We start from the raw sequence: 22,021 nt of genomic DNA, 5'->3' as shown, positions 1-22,021 counted from the left end.
TATATAATCAAATCATCTGCAAATTTGACTTCCTCCTTTCCTATTATATGCTTTTAATTTCTTTCTCTAGTTTATTTTCTCTGGCTAGAATTTCTAGCACTATATTGAATAAGTCTGTGTGTGTGTCCTCTGTCAGGTTTTGGTAGCAGGTGTTTTGGTGCTGTGTGTCTTTTACTTTCCACCTCTTCTGTTAGAATCCCTTAAGCATCTTCTGTAATGCTGGTCTAGTGGTCACAGATTCCCTCATTTTATGTTTATCTTGGAAGGTCATTATTTTTCCTCCGATTCTGAGGGATAACTTTGATGGGTATCATAATTTGGACTAGTAGTTATTTTCCTTTAGGACTTGAATTACATTATTATATGTCCTCCTGGTCTTTAGAATTTCTTCTAAGAAATATGCTGTTAGTCTAATGGGTTTGCTTTTAAATGTGACTTCTCTTTCAGCTTTAACACTCTTTTTTTTTTTTGTTCTGTACTTTAGATAGTCTGTTGTGGAAAGGTTATTTTCTGGTTATGTTTATTTGTGATTCTAAGTAGAACCTCATATACATGGATGTCCAAGTCTTTCCCAAGATTTGGAAATTTTTTTTGCTATTTCACTGAATAGGTTTTCTATGCCCAGAGCACATAGCTCTTCTCTTTCCAGTATGCTAATTCTATGGCATTTGATATTTTAATGGTGTTCCAAAGATCTTGTATATTTCCTTTTTTGTTCTTAGTTTTTTTTTTTCTGTCTGAATGTAATATTATGGCAGATTTGTCTTCAATATTTTTTCTTCTACTTGATCTAATCTGTTGTTAAGGCTTTCAACTGAGTTTTTAATTGGACTTATTGAGCTTTTCATCTTCAAGATTTCTGTTTGATTCTTTTTCAACATCTCCATTTCTTTATTGGATTGATCATCTATATCCTGCATTGTCTCCCTCAATTCATTCAACTTTTTATTTATATTCTTTTGGATGTCATTGAACTTTCAAAAAATCATTCTTTTGAATTCTTTGTCTAGCATTTCATCTACTTTGGTATCTTTGGGATCTGTCACTATGGAGTTATGAACTTTAGGAAGTGACATAGTATGTTGGTCTTCTTGTATTTGTATGTTGAGATTTGTGCATGTATTAGGATATGGATACCTCTTTCATTTTCATGTGGTATTCTTTTTGGTATGTGGCTTTCTTCTCCCAATGTAGCTTGAGGTATTGGCTTGTTGCATTTATTTCTAATCAGACTCTATACCGTAAGTTCTTGGGTTTGGGCACAGAACATACTGTATTGGAATCAGAGACCCACTGTCTCTGAAAGTCTTATAAAAAGAGGGGGCACTCTGATACTTCAGGTAGATGTGTAGCCAGCAGAGTATGTGGGATGCACCCTTTGGGGTTATTCTCCTACAAGAGTTGTAGCACCTATCTGGAATTGGGGATTTCCACAGGTATTCCCTGTTGATAGCAGCTTTGTTACTTGAAAGTGATTCTGATATTTGTTACTCCAGCTGCACTAAAGAGCCTGAAGCTTTTGTCCTCTGGAGACTGGTGCAGATCTATGTGCTTCACCAGCAGGGGAGGGGCCTGAAATCACAGTTCCTCTTAGGACTCACCTTCAGTCTTATTAATCCTAGTCAATCAGATCAGTTTCGCCTCCAATCAATACGACCCATGTAGATGTGGTGTCAGCAAGCATTGTATATTTTTCTTCTGTGCAGCTATGGTTGGGGAATCTGTCCAGCAGGTGGACCTTAGCCTCTTTCTGCCTGTGCCCACCTGGGAACTGGTCAATAGCTGGGAGTTTACATCTAACCTTTTCCTTAAGTGTCCAACAGGGTTCCAGTGAGACTGGGTTGTGGCTGGAGTTGGGCTTAATTCTTCTTAGCAAAGCTGGGAGGATAGTTTAGTAGCTGAGCACCTGCCTATCCCCAGCACCAGAAGCAGGGGTGGGGGTTACCATGACAATAATAATAAATAAATTTAAAACAAAAAGGATAATGAAGAGGAAAAACACAAAAATGGAAATAAAAGGAAAAATGAGAAGAACAAAAATAAATTTTTAAGTAAAAGTTAAGGAAAAAATAAAAGAATTGACATAGATTAAAAATGACTCAAAACTTTATGAAGTGCTTAAAGGTCTGAGTGTGGCTGATCGTAGTCTATGTTGATTTAAGTATCCTTCCAGTCTTTTAAGGTTGGATTCTGCCAGGTATGAGGCAAGTGTAGTGGGTTGAAGACACAGCCAAGGCTGCAGCTTGTTGGAATTCTCAGCTTTGCCATGCTAGTTTGGGTGGAATGCAGGCTGTGCCAGGTGTCTCTTGCCCAATAGATTCAGGTAGAATGTTGACCACAGCAGGAGGATATTCTCTCCTGAGGTTACTAGTCTGCCCACCTAGGGGCATGGCAAATGCTAGTGCCTCTAAGAGCAGGAAGAGCAAAGAAACCACCGAATTCTTCAAATTCTTCATTTGGGGTGTTTTTTATAAACCCAGTGATCTGCTACCCTGGATTCCAGCACCTTCAGACCTGACCCCTGTGTGAAACCACATGTGACACCACATGTGATTGGTGTTGCTCTCAACTGCAGAGGGGAGGTTCCCTGAGATTCCCTGTGGTAGTCTGCACTCCCAAGGCATAGAACTTCTCAGCAGGTTTGTGTCAGACACTCTCCCAATCCAACAGCATCCTGTGTGGCCACCTCCTGCCCAGTCAGTATAGCAGGGTATCCACAGGGTATTATGGTGTCAGATTTTCTGACCCCTGCCAGATCAGTATAATCTCAAGAGGGCTCCTGGATATAGCATCCTGAGAGTTTGCTAAGAGAGGTAGGGAAATTTCTTTTCTAAAGCCAGCTTGTGCAGAGTCCAGGTCACTTATTTAAGCTGTCTGCAGGGTTCAGCCTTCCACTCCATGCTGCAAATCTTTTACCTTTACCCTCTTAGACGGTAGAGTCCCCTTCCCCCGAGGATCTGAGCACCAAGTTCTGGGGTATTCCACTTCTCTTGTTTTGTTACTCTCCCTAGTCTCTGGATTCCACCAGGTCTCATTTTCTGTGCTGTCAGTTTTCAGCGGTCACCCATGGCTACTCACCTCGAGCAGTTGCATACCTGTTGTCTTGTTTCTGCCTCCAGAGAAGTAGGCTAGTGCTGGGTGCATCTCTTCTGCCATCTAACTCTCCATCTCCTTTAGGTATCATTTTTAAACATTTTTACAGTTTATTAATCCTCATGAAAAATTCACACTATCACCGCAGCTAAAGTCATTGCAGAAGCTTGACGCCTTTGGCTTTTTGCCAGCTCCAACATTTGCCTTCACAGTCCCCCTGACTTTCTTCATTCTGTTCTTGCGTTCCTTTCGCTGTTTTCTTGAGGTCTTTTTCTTTTCATACAGGCTGTATCTTGCCAGTCTGTTTGGGTTCATTTTTCTTTGCATAATCAAAGGAATCATAAATTATGCCAAAGCCAATTGTCTTGCCACGTCCAAAATGGGTTCTGAATCTAAACACAAAGATAACATCTGGTGTGGTTTTGAACATTTTGGCTAATTTTTCTAGAATTTCTCTCTTAGGAACTGTTGCTTTCCCAGGGTGAAGAACATCAATGACCATTTGTTTCATCTGAAGTAGTCGATTAGTCATGAACTTTGTGGTCTGGATAGTTACTGTGTCATTCATGATGGTGGCAGATCCTCCTCCTTTATGTATTCTGATACTCTTATTGAACATTGGTTGCTGGTATATGCATGAATTTATTATTGTATATGTTATATTGAGCGTTGTTATGGTTTGGATGTGAGGTGCCCCTCAAAAGCTCATGTGTGAGACAATGCAGGAGGGTTTGGAAAGGAGATGATTGGATTGTGGGACTCTTAACCCAATCGGTGAATTAATCACCTGATGGGATTAATTCAGTGGTGGCTGGGGGTGACTGGGGCGTGGCTGGAGGAGGTGGGGCATTGGGGACATGGATTTGGGGTATTTATTTGTATGTGGCAAGTGAGGATTTCTCTCTCTGCTTTCTGACCATCATGTGAGCCACTTCCCTTTACCACACTCTTCTGCCATGATGTTCTGCCTCATCTCAAGACAAAATAGATCTGGCTATGTATGGATTGAGATCTCTGAATCTGTGAGCCCTCAATATAAACTTTTCTTCCTCTAACATTGTTCTGGTCAGTTTTTTAGTCATAACAGCAAAAAAAAAAAAAAAAAAAGACAAAATGTTATATAGCTGTCACTATATAATGCTATCAGTTGATTTTATTTAGTCACCTATATCTGTCCATTCATCCATTGTGTTAGCTTTTTGTTGTGATCCAAATACCTGATAAGAACAACTTAAGAGGAGGAAAGATTTACTTTGGCTGATGGTTTCAGAGGATTCAGTCCATGGTCCACCAACTTTATTGCTCTGGGCCAGAGATGAAGCAGAACACCATGGCAGAAGGGTGTGGTGGAGGAAAGCTGCTCTGTGAGTGACAGCCAGGAGGCAGAGGGAGACAGAGAGGAAGGGGCTGGGACAGTTCCCAAGACTATGCCATCAGTGCCTTGCTTTCTCCAGCCATGCCCTACCTGTCTATAGTTTTCACTATTATCCTCTAAATACATTCAAATTATTTAACCATCAAATGGATCAATCCACTGATGAAATTAGAGCCCTCATGATCCAGCCATTTCCTCTCTGAACGTTGCTGCATTGCTTAACACATGAACTTTTGGGGGACATTCCAGATCTAAACCATGTTGTTGATTAGCTGAGTGGTGCCATTGTGAAAAACGTAGGCTATGATCCCGGCCTGGATTCAGGTTACTTCAACTTGAAGAAATAGAAACTCAGAAAAGCTTAGTTACTTACAGCTGGTAAGTAACACAGCAGGATTCTAGCCCAGGTCTGCTCATGCTTAATCTGGTATTTTCTAATATCTCCACTAAATATATTCTCTTCCTCATTTCCACTTCTGAGAATTACATTTACTCTTCAAAAGTCCTCTCAAATGCCATCATTTCCAAGAGGGCTTTTCTGATTCTCTTGGTCTGATATCATCTTCTTCCATGTGTCTTGCTTCTGTCCATTGCATTAATAGTATATATAGAGCTTTGGGTTTGTGCTTGGTTAGCCCTCCCCATGAGGCTAATTAGGCTGGAGAGACGGCCTGCTCCTCTCTTGAATCCCTATAGATTTGCTCTCTGTCCATGGCATGTACATTCATTCTTTTCTATAATTTAGTTTGGGTAGACTCCAGAAGCCTTTCTCTAGGATATAACTAGAAATTAGGCACATAAACTGTTACTTTCTGGTCCAATTTTTTTCCCCTTTAGCAAGATAGTCTCTATCCAAACAACCTTTTAGCCTGGGCATAAATTTGAAAGATAGTCTCTTTCACTATCTTGCTGTTGAATTACAAATATTACTAAACCATAAAATAATTTTACACTATGTAGACCTTGCCTTTGTTTTGCTGAGAGGACCCAAGAACAAGGAAATTCCTACTTATTGGGAACTTACTATATATCCAGTGTGATACTTAGTTTTGATAATATAAAGAAGGAAACTTGGAATTTGTCTGCAAGGAGTTTAGTTGTCTCTAGGCACCAAGCACTGAACTTTATTAACATGGTCTGATTCATTTCCTCTGGGATGTTGGAGATGCCAGCTGATGTGTCTACTCTTTGGATCACTCATCCTAGGTTTCCACACTCTGCACACGATCCTTGGAGTCCACTGTCTCCCTTTGCACAACTTGCTGGATTATATTGATAATGGAGTGTTGCTTCTCACTGAAACAGCAGTCACAAGGCTTATAAAAGGTAAGAGGCCCTGAGTGTATAAGTGTGCTGGTTCCAGCCTAGGCACCACCAGAGCTGGCTTTCTGGGTGTGCGAACTGTGGCTGTCACACTGAGCCTGCTGCACTAAGAAAGGTCCCATGCTTGGCTTAATGCCCTGTAGAGGATCTTGAAATTTGTAATATTTGAACATGTTCCTTTTGTACTGGTCCCACAAATTATGCAAGTAGTCCTGTTGAGTATAGTCCATTGCCTGTGACCACCTTTGGGCCAACGTAAAGTACCTTAGCTCTTCAAGAAGCCCCGAAGAACTTCTCAAGCCACACACAGCTATTTGGTGTGGCTTGAGAAGTTCTTTGGGGGCTTTCACTATGCACAAGGGCACTTTGAGAATAGGAGACCCTGTAGGCTTGTTCTCAAGAAAGTGTCACAAAATGGCTTACTTACAGCTGATTGACTGTCATCATCTCAGCCTTGAAATGCAGGAAAAACTGAGAGAAGCAGTACTTATATGAATTTGATTTTTAAATAAGGTCTGTTATGTAGTCACTCACAATTGTGGTACTTTAGTAGATGAATTTTGTTAATGCATATGAGAACATTTGCCAACCCTGAAAGTACCTTCTGTTTTAAGTTAATCAATAATATTGCTTTGTGATTGGCAGCTTATTACAGAAAATCCCTTCTTATTTAGTCACCCACCTAAAATTTTCAAAGTGTCGCTTAACTCGAGAATATAAAGTTGGAATATATATTATCAGGATGAACCACTAAAGTGTTAAAGACTGTTTGTCTTATTTGCCAACTCTTTCTAACAGATCTGGATAATTCAGAGAAGAATGAAAAACTGAAATTCAGCATCCTTGTACGACTTCCTCCGGTAATCCTGAATTTTATTTTCCCCTAAGTCTTGGCACGACCCTCTTTCAATTTCTTTTTGTAAGCAGAGCATTTACTTGCTTTTGGCTAAAGTCAATTGAAGTATTTCATTTTCCAGTTCTTCCCAAGAAATCCTATCCACCCCCACCCCTCTGTTGGCTATTTCCCCTTAGGTCTACAATGTACTTGCTTTTCTGGCTTTGCACAGTATTGGCATAGCCCACTGAGAACATTTAGCCATTTTCTCCTCTTAGGAAACCACACTAATATTTACATTTGAGTTTGAGTAGGAGTGAGAGGGGAAACATGTGCTTTTGGCATTTAAACTGATAAGAAATTTAAATGCAGGTGAGGTCAGAAGGTTCTGGAACTGTATTTCCTCTTAGTACATTTCCAGCAGGAAAACATTCCCAGGTCAAAGGAAGAATGAGAAACATGAGGGGAAAAAGTTAAAGGAATTCCTTGGAGGTTTTTCTTTCTTTCTTTCTTTCTTTTTTTTTTTTTTTTTGAGGGGGAGGGGTGCACTAATATCCAAGTCTGATATACCACGAAAAATACAGAATTCCACAGCAAAGTCTTCCGACTACTTCCTGACCCTAAGAGCCTAAGTACCCTGTCCACAGTTTACCTCCCTTGAGTGCTTGTACTTCTGACACCATCCTCCCCAAGGGAGGTCCTTTCTGGACCTAGTGGTCTCACTTTGTAATAGTCTCTCTCCATCACAGGCTTAATGAAGCAAAGGCAAGAATAGAGAACAAAGCATATTTTCCCTGACTCAGTCTCTCTAGGGAACATTGCCGGACATTTAGTTTGGTCTATAAATTTGATTTTTGTTTTGTTTTGTTTTTTTGGCCTCAGACTTAGTGAATAAAAATTTCCTAGGTAAGACAGGGGCAGAGAAGTTGATATAAACATGCCTATAACCTTTTGTTTGCTTTTAAAATATCACTTAGGCTTGCCACACACATTTCCAGCTTTTAAGAGTAGCAGATAACTCCATTTCAGAAAAAGAATTTGGCAGCATGAATGTATCAACTGCTTTCCTCAAGGTAGCATTTGATGGGAGTCTTAATTCAAAACTCAGAAGCATACTTCATAGGAATGTAGTCTTTCTTTTAAAATGGCTAGTCATTTTGGAATATTACTTTTAAAATTATGAACACATAAGGTATATTTAATGAACTGTGAGATATATTCTTTATACAATTTTCAATTTGTATGATAGCTCATTGGTCAGAAGATCTGTCGAGTTTGGGATCATCCCATGAGTTCCAATATCATTTCACGGACCCATGTGACCCAACTGCTTCAGAACTATAAGAAGCAGGTGAGTCTGTGAAAACACAGCCCTTCCATGTTCCTGAATCCTGTTTCCCAGTGTCAACATATCCACATGGACAGCAACTGTAATTCTGATGACTTTAAGTGCATGATTGTTTCAGAGATATCAGTTAATACCAGAAGTGGTTTCTCTTTTAGTCTCGGAATTCTATGATGGACAAGTCATCATTCAGTGTAGAATTTCTGCCTCTGAACTACTTCATTGAAATTCTGACTGACCTGGAGTCCTCCAGTCAAGGTAATTCAGCCCTCTGTTCACAGCTTTCTCCTTGACACATCAGTCATTCTCTATTCACTTCTGTGTACCATTTTATGTTCAAAAATATGCCTTACTTTATAAGTAGGCCTTTACTGCAATTGATTTTCATTAGCCATACACAATTTACTGCCCAAATTACAAAAGGAATAATCACCTTTGATGTTTTAAAAGGGTTTAAATCCTGTTTAGTTGATGTGAATGCTCTTGAAATTTGATGAAATTTCACAACACATTCTGAGAATGTATTTTGATAAAATATAAAGTTAATGAGCTATGGGAAAAGGTTATAAATATTCCTCAGTTCTATAGTAACACACATACACATTTTCCCCCCAGCTCTGTGTGATTTTGAAGGACATGACAATGTGGATGCGCAATTTATACAGGAAGCAGCTCTGAAACACACCACAATGCTTTTGGACTTATAAAAGAAAAAACATTTCTATTGTAACTACTTGTAATATTTTAATCTTGCTCATTAACCTTACTCATATTGATAATTCTTTAGCAATATTTAAAACTGATAAAAAATCAGAATATATTGTTGAACAGTCTCAATTTCAGTTTGGTCCTTGTTTAGACAGAATTAACCTCATTCCAGTTTTGAACAACCAATAAACAGTCAAGTGTATTGAAATGACAAACAGTCCAAGATGACCTACAGTGCCATAAACAGTGCTCTTCCTAGTGGCCAAGCAGACCAAGAGCTAGTTTCTGTTGAACTTTGGAATAAAATGGACTTCAGAAATGTAGGAAATAGTGCTGATGCCAGCAAAAACTTAAAAATAACAAGCAGAAGAAATATTGTATAAGAATTTTACTTGAAAAGGAGTTTTTTTTTTAAATTGGACTAGATAAAATCTATCTCCACTATACCATCATTTGTAACATAGTAATTTGTACATGTAATAGAGTAGGGTTTGTCTTTGTGATAGTTCAGATGGAACGGTATTTAATTTTTTATATTTATAAAAGTTTGATTTAGTATTATACTATTAAAAAACCCAAATGCTGACAGCTTTGGTCTGACTCTTCTTGTTTTTGAACATAGCCTTTTTATCCAGGAATCTTGAGTCCATGAACATGTTCCTTTAGTGTTCCCCAGGACACCTTAACTGGTTGTACCATTTTTCTGTTTTTCTCTCTTACAGTGACTTAATTCTGACCCATAAATACAGTTGCTTCTGGGACTCAGCTTATAATGCTTTTTTCCCCTCTTCAGTATTCTTGTGAAAATTGAATGATTATAAATATCACCAATGATTATTCAACTTTTCTTCTTAAAAAAAAAAAGTCACCATTGTGTTATAAAAATTGCCCTCTCCTATAGAATTTCCTCTTTTGTTCAAACACTTCATAGTCACCAATCCTCAAGATCTTGGAGCCAAATCAGCAATGCAGTGCTGATTCTTTTGAATGAGGTCTTTTTTGAATTGTCATTGTCTAAAGCCTAATTTTTCACACACATATTTAAGATAAACATTAGTTTGATCCTATCAGTCTGCTCATAATCATTCAATAGCTTGCTATTCAGTAAAAGAAAATTCAAACTCCTTATCGTTCAACTTTTCCAAATCCTGACCCTGTATACCATGAGCATTCTTTTTTGCAGGTAGGCCAGCTCACAGGGACATGAATACAGCTTTTTCAAGCTATTTCTCTCACTTAAAATCTCTTTCCACCTGTTAAAATCTTTTTCATGCTTAAGGGCCAGATTAGAAGTTCTGTTTGATGGGGCTGGGGCTGTAGCTCAGTGGCAGAGCGCTTGCCTAGCATATGTGAAGCACTGGGTTTGATCCTCAGCAACACATAAAAATAAACAAATAAAATAAAGACATGCTTGTCCACCTACAATTACAAAAAATTTAAATAAGAAAAAAAGTTCCACTTGAGTATAATCCAGGTCATTTCAACACATGGTGGCACCTACCTTCTCTCAACCAGTAGTATACATTATAATGGTTAAATATCCATCCCTTGTGATTTTTAAAAGGTGTTTCCTTGTTTTTTGGTGTTTGAACTTCAAACATTTTAAAAAATTTGTTCTTATTAGTTATACATGACAGTAGAATGCACTTATGGTGTTTAAACTTATGTGCATATATTTTGAGTCCTTAAAGAGATTACTAGTTTCTACAACACAGCTCTCTTTAAGTATATAGCATTCATTTATTAACTACATGGTTGATATAGTGTTACTTATCAAAGGCACTCCCAAATAATTACTTTATAATAACTCTGCAAAGCAATTAGGTTAGATTTGGGACTCAGAATGAGAAGGAAATTAAATTTTCCAATTTGACAAGATAGGGGCTTAGAACAGAATATTTATCCAAATAAAGGGATATATTTCTCATTCCAAGAGTTGTGAAATAAAATTTATAATTACTACCAGTGACTATAAAAACATATGTTTCAACCTAGTTGTATATTCTTGTATATGAGAAATCAGAATTAGGAAAATACACTTGGTGAAATACAGTAACATTAGAGTAGTAAGTAGAATTGGCCTCATTTTCAGGTCTTCTCTCTCACATGCAAAACTGTCAATATAGTATTTAATTTGAGATTTTGATAAATCTGTTATTAGAGCTTAAAATAATCATTTGATTTACAGATAATGTGAAAAATTCGGATTCATAAGAAAGATAGATTAGGACATAAATATTTGTGTGGCAAAAAGATTCTTGTGAAAAAGAATCACTATAACATCAAAAAAGACAAGCTTGGCTACTGCTTCTTACCTGATTTAGATTTACTAACATGACCTTCAAGAGCCACCTCAACAAACTGAGTTATGCTTTGTGATCCTTGGGATATCTTAAGTTCCATGTGTGCAGTTGAAAAATAATTTAATTTTGTACTTTGATGAAAAGTTATTTTATTCTGCACTTGCCTACTACATATTTCTGAAACTATGAAGAGTGAAAAATACATGAGTAATTAAAATATTTGCTTTGAAATGTGGGGCAATTCTGTGTCTTTCTCAACATCATGTGAAACACAGAAGTTGGTTAGTGTAAAAAGAACCAAGTTGTACTGTTGCTGGTTGCGCTTCATTGATCTGCAGTGTGAGAATGATGATGCTCACGTGCTCTGGCTGTAGAAATGAGGATTGGTCTACACATTCAAATTTCAATTGGCTTTATAACAGGTTTCCTTATATGCCTCATATTGGCTCCAGGTTCACTGGGCTTAAAAGGAGCCAGAGCACCATATGGCTTTGGCACAGGAAGAGTGGCGTCTGCTTCCGGAATGTAGGCATTTGGACGCTGCTCCGCTGATGTGTAAATACCATTGGGAAGCAGTTGATTATCTCTTTCTTGCAACTCCTGCAAAGAATCATTTTCTTTCAGTTTTCTGAAAACTCTAAAGTTACTTCACCTTCAGATCCCCAAAGACACAACTGAGTCTGAGCAGCCTTATGCTGTGCTCAATGATCCGCCCCCCACATTGCAACTCTCTGCTATGGGCTGTATTGGTTAAGCATCATGATGAGGCTGAGGCTTAGGGTTTATCAAAAACTGCTTGTTGGGTTCTAGACGCACTGCATTCCAACCTCAGTCTCTCATCAAGAGCTAATTATTTCTGCACTTTTTACAAAGGCAGAACAGTAATATTTTCTTTGCTAAGTGACTGATGAGCAAATTTACAACGAATAGACCACCTACATAGACAATAAATAGAACCAGAAGAGAGAAATGGTCAGCAGTTTGAGCCTCAAGGTCTTCAATATTTCTGCTGTGCCTCTGGAAAATAATCTTAGGGCACTAATGTAAACTCTACATGATGAAGAGTATAGTCCCAGGAAAGTATAGCCCTGGAAAGGCTCGTCCCAGATGGTATGGAAATTACAAATCAGACCCTGTGCTCTGTAGTCCTAGTATGGATTCAGACTGTACATTTTACTTGGCTTAGTGATAAATAGTGATCCTCTTAGGGACATTCACTTGACAGTCTGAATTGTACCCCAGGATGCCATCTCCTTGGCAGGAGATGCTTGATTCTATCTTAATCTACTGAAAGCTTATGAGGGTAGACAGAAGAACGGGGCACCAAACTTGTGTATGGATTCAATGGTAGAAAGAGACTTAGGCCAGAGGTGGGAGAAGAAAGGAGTGGCCTGGAGGCCTGTGATGCATACCAGGTGTGATGTCTGTAGAAGGCAGTGGCAATCACCTTGATATGCATGATATTGTGGAAGTTTACAATGTGCTGTGAACACAGAAGAGGCAGGTATCTGAGCAAGGGTGTGAGAAGAAAGACTGGAGACCTTTGGACGAAGCCAGTGCCATGCTGGTGGGAGCCCTGGGAGTAGGACTGGGAGGGGACTTGATGCTTATTGAGTGTTCTCCAAGTGCACTGCTATACTTTGACTTATCTATGTTTAAAAAGTTTCTTTTTAATGTCTTTTGGGACTGTGTGTAGGAGAGGAAGACATTTTTCATAAATGGGCTGAGCATCCCTAACCCCTAAACCTGAAATCCAAAAATACTACAAAGTCCTAACTTTTTGAACACAGGATGTCACAAGTGTAAAATTCTATAGCTGACATCACCGTGGGTTGTAGTAAAAACTCAGGCTATGTGTGTAATGTACATATGAAATATAAATAGGTGCTATACCCAAGATAGCTCATTATGTATATGCAAATATTCTGAAATATGAGAAAATCCAAAACACTTTTGGTCCCAAGCATTTTGAATAAAGAATAGACCACCTACATAGGAAGACTGGTCCCCAGAAAACAGCCCTTCCTGGCACACTTAAATTTTTTTTTTTTTTATTAATCCAGGGGTGCTTTACCACTGAGCTACATCTCCAGTCCTTTCTATTTTTGAGAAAAGGTCTGGCTAAGTTGCTGAGGCTAGCCTCAAACTTGTGATCCTCCTGCCTCAGCTTCTTCAATTGCTGGGATTACAGTGACTGTGTCTGGCCTTTCTTGGCACACTTTACAAATGCAATATGGGAGCCAAAGCTTACCCGAAACTTTTCAGCGAGGGCCATTTCATACATTTGTTCATCTCGAAGTACCTTCATCCATTCTCTCTCAATGTCTTTATTGAGTGGCAGACCTTTTTCTAACCTAGAATTGCAATAAAAGATGAATTCTTCTTTCTCTTTGACTTCCTTCTGGAGTTCAATGGTCAGGGCTTGTTTCATGGACAGCTCAGCAACAAGAGCCATCATTTTTTCAGTAACATCTTTGATCCTTTTCTGATAGCCATTCATCTAGAATCAAAGAGCCCAAGGTTTAGTCAATATGTACATTCCATGAAGACTTGAAGAAAATGGCAGTCTGTTGGCTGTCTGTAATGGTGTGTGTGTGAGGGGGGCAGCATTCTTACCTGAAGGAAGGTTTAACAATTTATGGAAAATAAGAAATGAAAGAGACTTCAGGGATTGAGCCCAACACCCTGGTGTATGAAGAAAAAAAATGTTTATCAGTTACTTGATTTTGCAGTGAACAGCATGGAGGGGAAGTTTAGTGTCTGTTTTTAAGAGGTGAGAAAAAGAGATGAGAGAATGGTCTTAATGCTTCAGTTCTGGCTGAAGTTAATAGTTTGTATCTTACCCAGCTGAACTAGAGCTTTGCTAGCCATGTCAAAGTGGTCACTATTATCATTTCTCAGGTACCTTCCAGGGAGACATTGAGCTTTGACAAATAAGCCCTCATTTTAAAAAAAGAAAGTGACTTTTCCTCAAGAAGGGAAATCCATTTTGCAGAAGGAAGGTGGCAACATTTACAGAAACATGGGGTGTGCAAATTCATGAGCTTAAGTAAGTATTAGTGATTATTTTATGAGGTAAAGTTGTGAACTATAGAGCTGCCACTGGACAGATCAGTCTATTAGAAGTGGCCAGAGGACAAAGATAAAAACCAAATAAAAATGAAAGTACCCTAAGATTTACTATCTTTCCTATTTAGTGTACCCAACCTTTCTAGAATAGGATTATGTATTCATGGATGTTTTTCTAGAGTCTAGTACATGTGAGACACTGGGGAAACTTAAGAATGAGAAACTATTGCTGCCTTCTGGAGCCCCCAATCTGGGATATAGCCACCACCATTATCTATCATCTTCTGTCTCCCCTGCTGAACATCATACAAGGTGGACAAGGTGTCCCTTCCTCTTTGTTTTTGCCCTCACAGCCTAGCATGAGAGTAGCACAAAGTAAGAGTTCAGTGACAATGGCTGAGTGCTGAAATCCCTGTGTTGGCGAGATGTTGCCAGGGATTACAGGGGCCAGGTGAATGACCCATCTTCTCATTGCTCAAGGTGCTGAGTCTAGTCCTGATATGTCTGAATCCCCAACCTCCCTTCCTGTGACTGCAACTTTTAGCATAGCTTTTAGTAGTTCCGCCCCCAGTAATTTTGAAGCTCCATGTTATTGGCCTTTCCTCGTTGGTGGTGGCTGCACCTCATGGTGTAGTCAGCCTGGGTATAGTGTGTCTGTTCTGCTCTTCAAGGAAGCTGAGTTTGGAATTGGAGCCTTTCCTACAAACCACTGGATAAGTGAGGCCTGTTCAAAAGGCATTAGGATTTAATTTTGTGCATGAAATACAAAGATAACAATTTTCATACTTGAGTGGTTGCCTGATAACTTATTTACTATTATTGAAAAGCTTAGGTTTTTCTCATTGTAAAATGAATTCATTCAGGGAACAAGACAAACTTGTTTTGGACAATTTGGAGTCATTTTATAGTTTTATGTTTCTCTAATCTCTCCAGGGCTTCTCTCAATAAAAAAAGCAACCTGGAAAATGAGAGCTAATACAGGAGTAGGGGCAGAAGAGAGAGGGTGGGTTTCAGGCAGACCTTCTTGGCTAAGAGCAGCGTGTCCTGTTTGCAGGCCTCAGTTTTGCTGCAGAGCCTGTCTGTAAGTCGGGAGACCTGTTCGAAGATGAAATCCTTCTCTAGTAACTTCTCCTCCTTCTTGGCCAACTGTAGTTCCAGCTGTTGAAAACAATTTCAATAGGAAGAAAAAAGAAAACACTCATGCAAGGCACAATCTTCTTTCCTAATTGGAGCACTACCTGACTCCCACCCCACCCCCGAGTGGTGGAGAGACACTGCTTTCTCAGTTGTTGCAAGATTTTGGAGATTGAGCCAAGTCAAGACTTCCCATGCCCCAGCCCCCTCCAGATAACTCTGGGAGTTCTTCCCTCCTGGTGGACTAGGGCCTAGTTCCATCAAGCGTCCACAGTTGTAATAGTTGAGTAGTTGTTTGCCAAATGAAGCTCCAATGTTTTGAAAAGCTTAGGTTTTCTCATTGTAAAATGAATTCATTCTGAGAACAAGGCAAACTTGTTTTGGAAAATTCTCTCAGTCATTTATAGTTTGTTTCTCTAGATGTAAAGCCTAATCTCCCCAATGCTTCTTTCAATAGCTCCAGATAGCACTGGAAATTCTTACCTCCATGGTAGACTTTGGACCTCTCAGCTCTGCCCAGTACAAAATTATCATTCTTTTGATCAGTAAGACAAATTGATCCATTCATTCAAGAAGTCAAAATGGTTGCTTTTAGCCCTGAGGGAATGGTGTCTTAGGAATCTTGAAGCACTGGACTTTTACTTTTGGTAAGTGTCTAAATCCATTTTAAAAATTTTTGCTAGGTTACAGTAAAAGGACTCTATGAGTGGCTGGAATAATGGATAGGTCTCTCAGCATAACAGACAGGACCACAGGTATCTCTGAAACTGTACACAAGAGGCAAGTAGATGCAGTTTTAAGCAAGGCTGTTTACCTCATCTAATTTTTTGATCATTTCTGCTTCTGTCAGGTCCTTCCCTCGAAGGAGACGGATTCTGTTTTTATCCCCAGGATTTATAAACTGTTTCTCCAGGTCTCTTATTCTGTCTGTACACTGTGCAAACTGTTAAATAACAAACAAACATTAGTTTTAAAACTAACTCTCCAGCTCAGTAAATCTTAGGCTTGTGTGGCCAGGGTCTCTAGAGCCTTTTAGTAGGCCCAATCCAGGCAAGGGTAGAGGAGAACTGTTTTCTTAACACCCGAAAGTTGGGACTTGTGGTTAACAGTGTTTCTGTTCACTCATGGGACCATGAGGATGATGCCTAGGGTTGACTATGCAAAACAAGTCTGGCTTCTGAGTCAGAGAAAAAGCTGAGTTCACAAACAGCCCTTCGATTGCTTCCCATTTTGTGTGGGATGCTGCATGGTTATAGGACTCAAAAATATACAGCCTATCCTTTTGTGTTGCAGGCTGTTACAGAGCCCAGGGTAGCTAGCATATAATATGCTGACTCCACTTTAAAACCATTTGCTGGCAATAGGCTTAATGGCATCCTCCAAAAGAAGAAAGTTGTTAATTATGGGGTCACACAGTGAAATTCTTAGCATCAGTCATGTGTATATTTTTGTTAAATCTCTAATATAATGCTTTATATATCAATTTGTTGAATCATTGAAACTTGGAGATAGATGAAGAAACAGGACTACACTCATACAGAAATGATAGGCACACTTAGTTTTTTTCTTTATAATGAGAGATGTGGAGCATGGTGACAATCAAGAGGCATTATTTCAACTTTCTACTGAAGGCTTATGTGATCAGGCAAATCATTTCTCTGAACCTTAGTTTCCTCGATGGTCACATGGGAAGATAAGGCTCAATCAATAGAGTTGATCCATCAAATGAGATAACAGATTTGAAGTATTTTACAACATGCCCAAGAGTGGCACAGATAGGATTTTAAAAATTCCAATCAATGCTCCTCCTCCTCATAAATTTTTTTTAATGGTAATAATTTTTTCCTTCCTTTCTACATTCCTTAATAGCACTTAATCCCACATATACTTCAATTCTATATTAAGATTTTAAGTTCTTGCTAACACAATGTTCCCTTAACTAGAAAACTGAGAAACAAAAATGCAGTGTTTGTATCAAAGTGCCTTCATTTTATTCCCCCATTGGCATCTGAGGAAAAACTGTTCACTTTCTCTCTATAAAAGTGTCTTGGTATCCTAAAATAGTTCAAGAGACTTCTAAGATCCCTAAAATGGAGTTGTTATTACAGGATCCAGGAGATCATGACTCATGATAGTTCTGTATTAGTCTGTTGGACAATTAAAAACTGTTTCAAATAACGTGGTGGTGGGGAAGCTTAATAGAGTTCTGAAATAATACAACAAAGATGACTTAAAAAAAAAAAAAAGCTGAAACACTGCGTCTGAAACCAATAACAGGATATGATGAGGATCCGGCCCTGGAGGACAGAGTGCAAACATGATGTACTTGAATCTAGAAATTTTGCATCACATCCTTCCAGAGCATGTGTAACTAAATGCAGTTTGAAGATGAATGGGAAACTTTCTATCCAACTGTTCCTAAGCATAGAGTTCACCCTGCTAAAATAGGTAACTGATAATATGTAGCACACATTTCGATTAATAAGCAATCAAAATGATAATGGCTCACCATCGTCATGCACGGCAAGTAGTATTAAATATTTTCCTTTTGGGTAAAACTGCATTCACATTTCACAGTGGATGATTTTATCTAATGAAATGCCAAGTATTTTTTTTCTGAAAACAATTTTCAGTGGATGGAATTATTGATTTGTGGTCCACACAAAGAATATGCTCACAGAGAAGACATTGTTCTATTTTTGATCTTACTGAATTTAAAGTCTTTTTGGACATCCTGATAGTTGAGAACGAATGGGCAAAGACAGACCTGAAGCTACATTTTGGGAGAGAGCTGAATTACTATAAAAAATTCAGTGACTGGAGGATAGTGTGGGACAATGAAGCTGTGGAGGGAAATGGGAGATGAAAGACCAGTCAGTGAAATTGAGCCAGGTGGGGGTGCTGCATGGGGCAAAGCACCTGAGTGTGGGGGGCATCCCTGAGACAGAGTGGCCCCAAAGGACTTTGAAGGGCATAGATTTCTTAGATCTAATTTGAAGTTCCTTGCCTTTCTGTAATATAACCCCATACAGAGTTGCCTCAGGTCTTCACTAAAATCTGTTCAAAGGCCTTGATCTTGAGTAGATGTAGACCAAGGAAGGGACCAGTCCAGAGGCTGCACTGATGTGGCACAGAAGTGGAACAGGCACTGAGTGTTTGGTCTGATGAGGTAAGTCCCCACATGAACCTCTTGTTCATTATTAAATTATAGGGGAATTAGAGATTAAATCTCATTCTATGTGACTGAACATTAATAAGCAGCAAGCTTCAGGTAATCACTTGCTCCAGAGGACAAGAGGACCACACATGGTGCCCAAGCTGTTCCCAGCAAGCATCAGCAGCATAATTATGCTGTGGCTATTGACAGCCTAGATTGCTGAAGTTTTAAGATATGAGGAAGCTGAGCTAGAAAAAGGGGGAAAGCAGGAGATGCTTCATGAGAGAAAAATCTATAGCTATGAAGCCTTCTCAGATTCCATCCCAGAGTAATGTTTAAAGGTATTTTCAAACAAGACATCATTCATAGGTTGCTACAGGCACCAGGAGTAGCATGGATTGGTTTACATGCAAGAACTCAAGTGATCTACAAACTAATTAAGGTAAGAGACAAATGCAAATAATGTGAGGAAGTGTCCCAGGACAGCTCTCCCACCTGAATCTGGAGCACCGCAAGATCGGCATCCAAGGCACTCTTGACTGGCAGTAACTTCTTTGTCACGCTAATCTGTCTTTGCTTCTCGGCTATCTTCAGTTTTAGGAATCGGATTTTTTCTTCCAGGACATGTATTTCAGTTTCCCCATTTAGTTTCAACTTCTCTTGGATATTTATTTTTTCATAAAAAATGCACACTTCTTCTTCTCGCTCAATCAGCTGAACACCACTGTGGTCAAATTCAAAGGAAGAGGCTAAGTGAATGCTAAAGCTACTGTTTCACTAGTTAACTGTAGTTCCCTCTAGCTTTGGGTACATACAAACACACAACACAGGAAAATTCCAGAGGGTGGGAGATACTTACTGATGTTTTTCTAGTTAAAACTGCACACTGGATTTTCCTGGAGGTGTGTTTAGCAGCTTGACACTTAGGCCAACCATGTGATTGGTTGGCTGCAGTGTCTCTGTGGGTTTCAAAGGTTTTCTGGGGGGCAGGAAAGAATGTCATTCCCCATGTGTGAACAAAGTAATCCCATAGTCTGATTTTCTGCAGACCCTGTTCTTGGGCCAGATTTGCCAACAAAATCCTGACCAGAAGTGCACAGGCAGGGGGCCAGAGAATGTGTTTTGGGGGTAATTCTGCTCTATATCAAGTTGCCAGGCCCACTAGGTTCTTTTAAAGTTGAATATTTTTTGATGCTAATTTCCCCATAAACAGGCAAAAATCTGCCCTTTGTAATCATGCTGATGAGTGGGGGTGACCCCTAAGACCCCCCTCCTTGAGAGGAGACTATGGGAAAGAAACAAGGAATTTCTAACTAACTCCTGTAGCTCTGGTCTGGCCGGGGCCTGGGAGCAAAGCATTTGCTTAAATGCTTCGGTCTGTTTTAGGAACCAAATAAGATATATTACCTCCGCTCAGAGAACACACTCATCTACCCTTAGAAAAAGTGCTACTCAAGGACCCTAAAGGTCTTTCTATACCCGTTGTGTATGCATTACCCAGAATTCCACCTTTAACTATTTCTCTGTCAAAGTTTCTCACGTCAATAGTCTCAGCAGAAGTGAGGGGCAATGTTTTACGGTCTTTTTGTAGTCTGATGGTCAAGCACTCCAATGCCTCACACAGAACAAAAAATCAGATACCAGGCATCATTACTACAGGGCTCTACAACCACACATTCCAGTTTCTCAGGGCACAAGCAACTTGGGGGGAAACTGCTAGAATATAAATTTATTAATGGCACAATTGCAGCCTGGAAGAAATAAGACCATTTAAGGGTCTTATTGTTGAGAAAATGAGCTAAGAGAATGGCTTTGATAAATGTAATAAGATCAAACTTGTCACCAAAATGAATACCAGTTTGTTTATGTCAATTATGTGAAAAGAATTTGATATTATCAGAGATATCCTGAATGGTAGCCTGAGAAAAGATGTTGATCTTAAAAGTGAATAACCTCCCATCGCCTCCTCTTTGCCTGTTTCATTTACAAGGATAGCAGTTCTTATTTTTAGGCAAGACCTCCTCTAAAGGCTAATGAAATCTGAATGTCATGTGTCCCTCACTCCTGTCAAATCTAGGAGGAGTAAGGGTGACATATCTAAGTCACATACTTTGGTACCCTGTTCTCACACTAGGTTCCCGGACCTTACCTTTCATTTCGCCTCTGCACAGCCTTCTCATACTTTTTGCGGAGTCGCACCATCTCCTCTTCTATCGTTGTGATCGTATTGGCAAGTCTGTCCATGCTGGTTAGCTGGGTTTCCTTCTTCTCTTTCATTTCTTGAAGTTTTGATAAGATTTTGCACACATCATTTTGCATGCTCTCTCTGATAGTAACGTTGTTGGCATGTTTCAACACAGAATTTTGTAGCTTTCTTTTAAAATAACGGGACAGTGGCTAAGATTATGAGTCTAATGAGGACTTCTGAGACATAAGCATTTCAAAGTAGCTCTTGCTTTCACATGGCTCTTGAAATGACAGTAGTAATAGTAGTGATACTCCGGATACCATTCAGGAGTTTTTGTAATCGTCCCAGGTCTCAGACTCTTCCCTCCATCCAGAATAGGACACCTTTCCTTGGTGCCCAGGGTTGTGCCACTCCTCCCCCCCTTTGTCAAAGCAAGAAACTATAGTCAGTCATCCTTGCTCTGCTGTCCTCCAGAGGCTGCTCTCCTGAGGACAAGGTGGTCCTATCTGAAGGCATCTATTGGACCTGAGCTGGTGCCTGCACTTTAGTGTGGGTCATAATTGGTGCTGAATGAGATCACAGCCTCTGTAAATGATATTTAACTTTCCTGTTGGGTGAGAACCTGATTGGGAAATTATATTTTTTTCTTTCTATACCCACCACTCTCCAAATGAAGCCATTTTGTAATGTGTTTATTAAAGGAAACTGGACAATAAAAAGCCAATGGAAAAAGTTCACATTGTGTAGACTCAGGAGATCAGGATCTAACATGAGTAAAAGAGTCCAATGTAGCATATGGCAAACAATAAATCAATAAAACTACCATTTGCCAGACACCCTTCTGTGTGCTATTACACCAATTAGCTCACATAATAATAAAAAGTCCTATGCAATAAAGACTCTTCTAATGGAAAAGGAAAGTGAGTCTAGAGATAAAAGTTAGCTTATTCAAGGTCAGTCAGCTAGTATGTGGCAGAGCTGGGATCTGCATCTAGGAAACCCCCTCTCCTAATTGCTCTCCGGTATTGCCTCCTGTAGGTTCATTAGATGCTTTAAATCTACAACCAGAGGATGCAGACTAATAGACAGTTTGGTTGTTTTCTAACAAGTGCAGATTACCAGAGTTGGATTTTTCTAATTGGGCAAATGACAATCATAAAATCATATTAAATACTTATACATTATATTTGTCCAGCAATGGATAAAGAAAATGTGATATACATACATAATAGAGTTTTATTTAGCCATAATGAAGAATGAAATTGTCATTTTCAGGAAAATTAATGGAACTTGAGAATATTATGTTAAGGGAAATAAAGTCAAGGGTTGTATGTTTTGTCTCATGTGGAAGCTAGAGAGGAAAAAAGAAAAGGAAGGTAGTTGGGAAAATTTCATGAAAATTGAAAGGAGAGCAGTATAGTGGAAGGGAAATACTGGGGAAGGATAACGGTCCAGTTACATTGTCATATTGTGTGCATGTATGAACATGTA

The 22,021-nt window shown here is 39.2% G+C and overlaps 2 protein-coding genes and 1 pseudogene across 15 annotated transcripts in view; 1 reads left to right on the top strand and 2 right to left on the bottom strand.

The window, feature by feature from the left end:
• The window catches only part of LOC107144575 (gamma-secretase activating protein), a 160,452-nt gene that overhangs the window by 85,700 nt on the left and 52,731 nt on the right, over positions 1-22,021 (top strand). For 5 of the 10 annotated variants that reach the window (XM_048786199.1, XM_048786198.1, XM_048786193.1 and 2 more), the window contains 4 exons: positions 5,675-5,794; positions 6,590-6,651; positions 7,876-7,977; positions 8,130-8,229. In XM_048786199.1, the coding sequence (XP_048642156.1) occupies positions 5,675-5,794; positions 6,590-6,651; positions 7,876-7,977; positions 8,130-8,229 (384 nt within the window). Of the gene's footprint in view, positions 1-5,674; positions 5,795-6,589; positions 6,652-7,875; positions 7,978-8,129; positions 8,230-8,586; positions 9,268-18,217; positions 18,845-22,021 lie in introns of those variants that run through there. The other 5 variants (XM_048786192.1, XM_015488389.2, XM_048786197.1 and 2 more) reach the window with 5 other exon arrangements.
• Positions 3,019-3,677, bottom strand: LOC107144383 (annotated as a pseudogene).
• Positions 9,409-22,021, bottom strand: part of Ccdc146 (coiled-coil domain containing 146) — a 142,114-nt gene continuing 129,501 nt past the window's right edge. For all 5 annotated transcript variants that reach the window (XM_048786186.1, XM_048786190.1, XM_048786188.1 and 2 more), the window contains 6 exons: positions 20,492-20,716; positions 18,838-19,066; positions 16,000-16,128; positions 15,072-15,209; positions 13,234-13,482; positions 9,409-11,582 (listed from right to left, as the gene is read on the bottom strand). In XM_048786186.1, the coding sequence (XP_048642143.1) occupies positions 11,379-11,582; positions 13,234-13,482; positions 15,072-15,209; positions 16,000-16,128; positions 18,838-19,066; positions 20,492-20,716 (1,174 nt within the window). In that variant the 3' untranslated portion in view covers positions 9,409-11,378. The remainder of the gene's footprint in view (positions 11,583-13,233; positions 13,483-15,071; positions 15,210-15,999; positions 16,129-18,837; positions 19,067-20,491; positions 20,717-22,021) is intronic.

Source organism: Marmota marmota, unplaced genomic scaffold (genome assembly GCF_001458135.2).
Source record: "Marmota marmota marmota unplaced genomic scaffold, marMar, whole genome shotgun sequence".
NCBI classification, from domain to species: Eukaryota; Metazoa; Chordata; class Mammalia; order Rodentia; family Sciuridae; genus Marmota; species Marmota marmota.
This window is presented reverse-complemented; position numbering and strand designations above follow the sequence as displayed.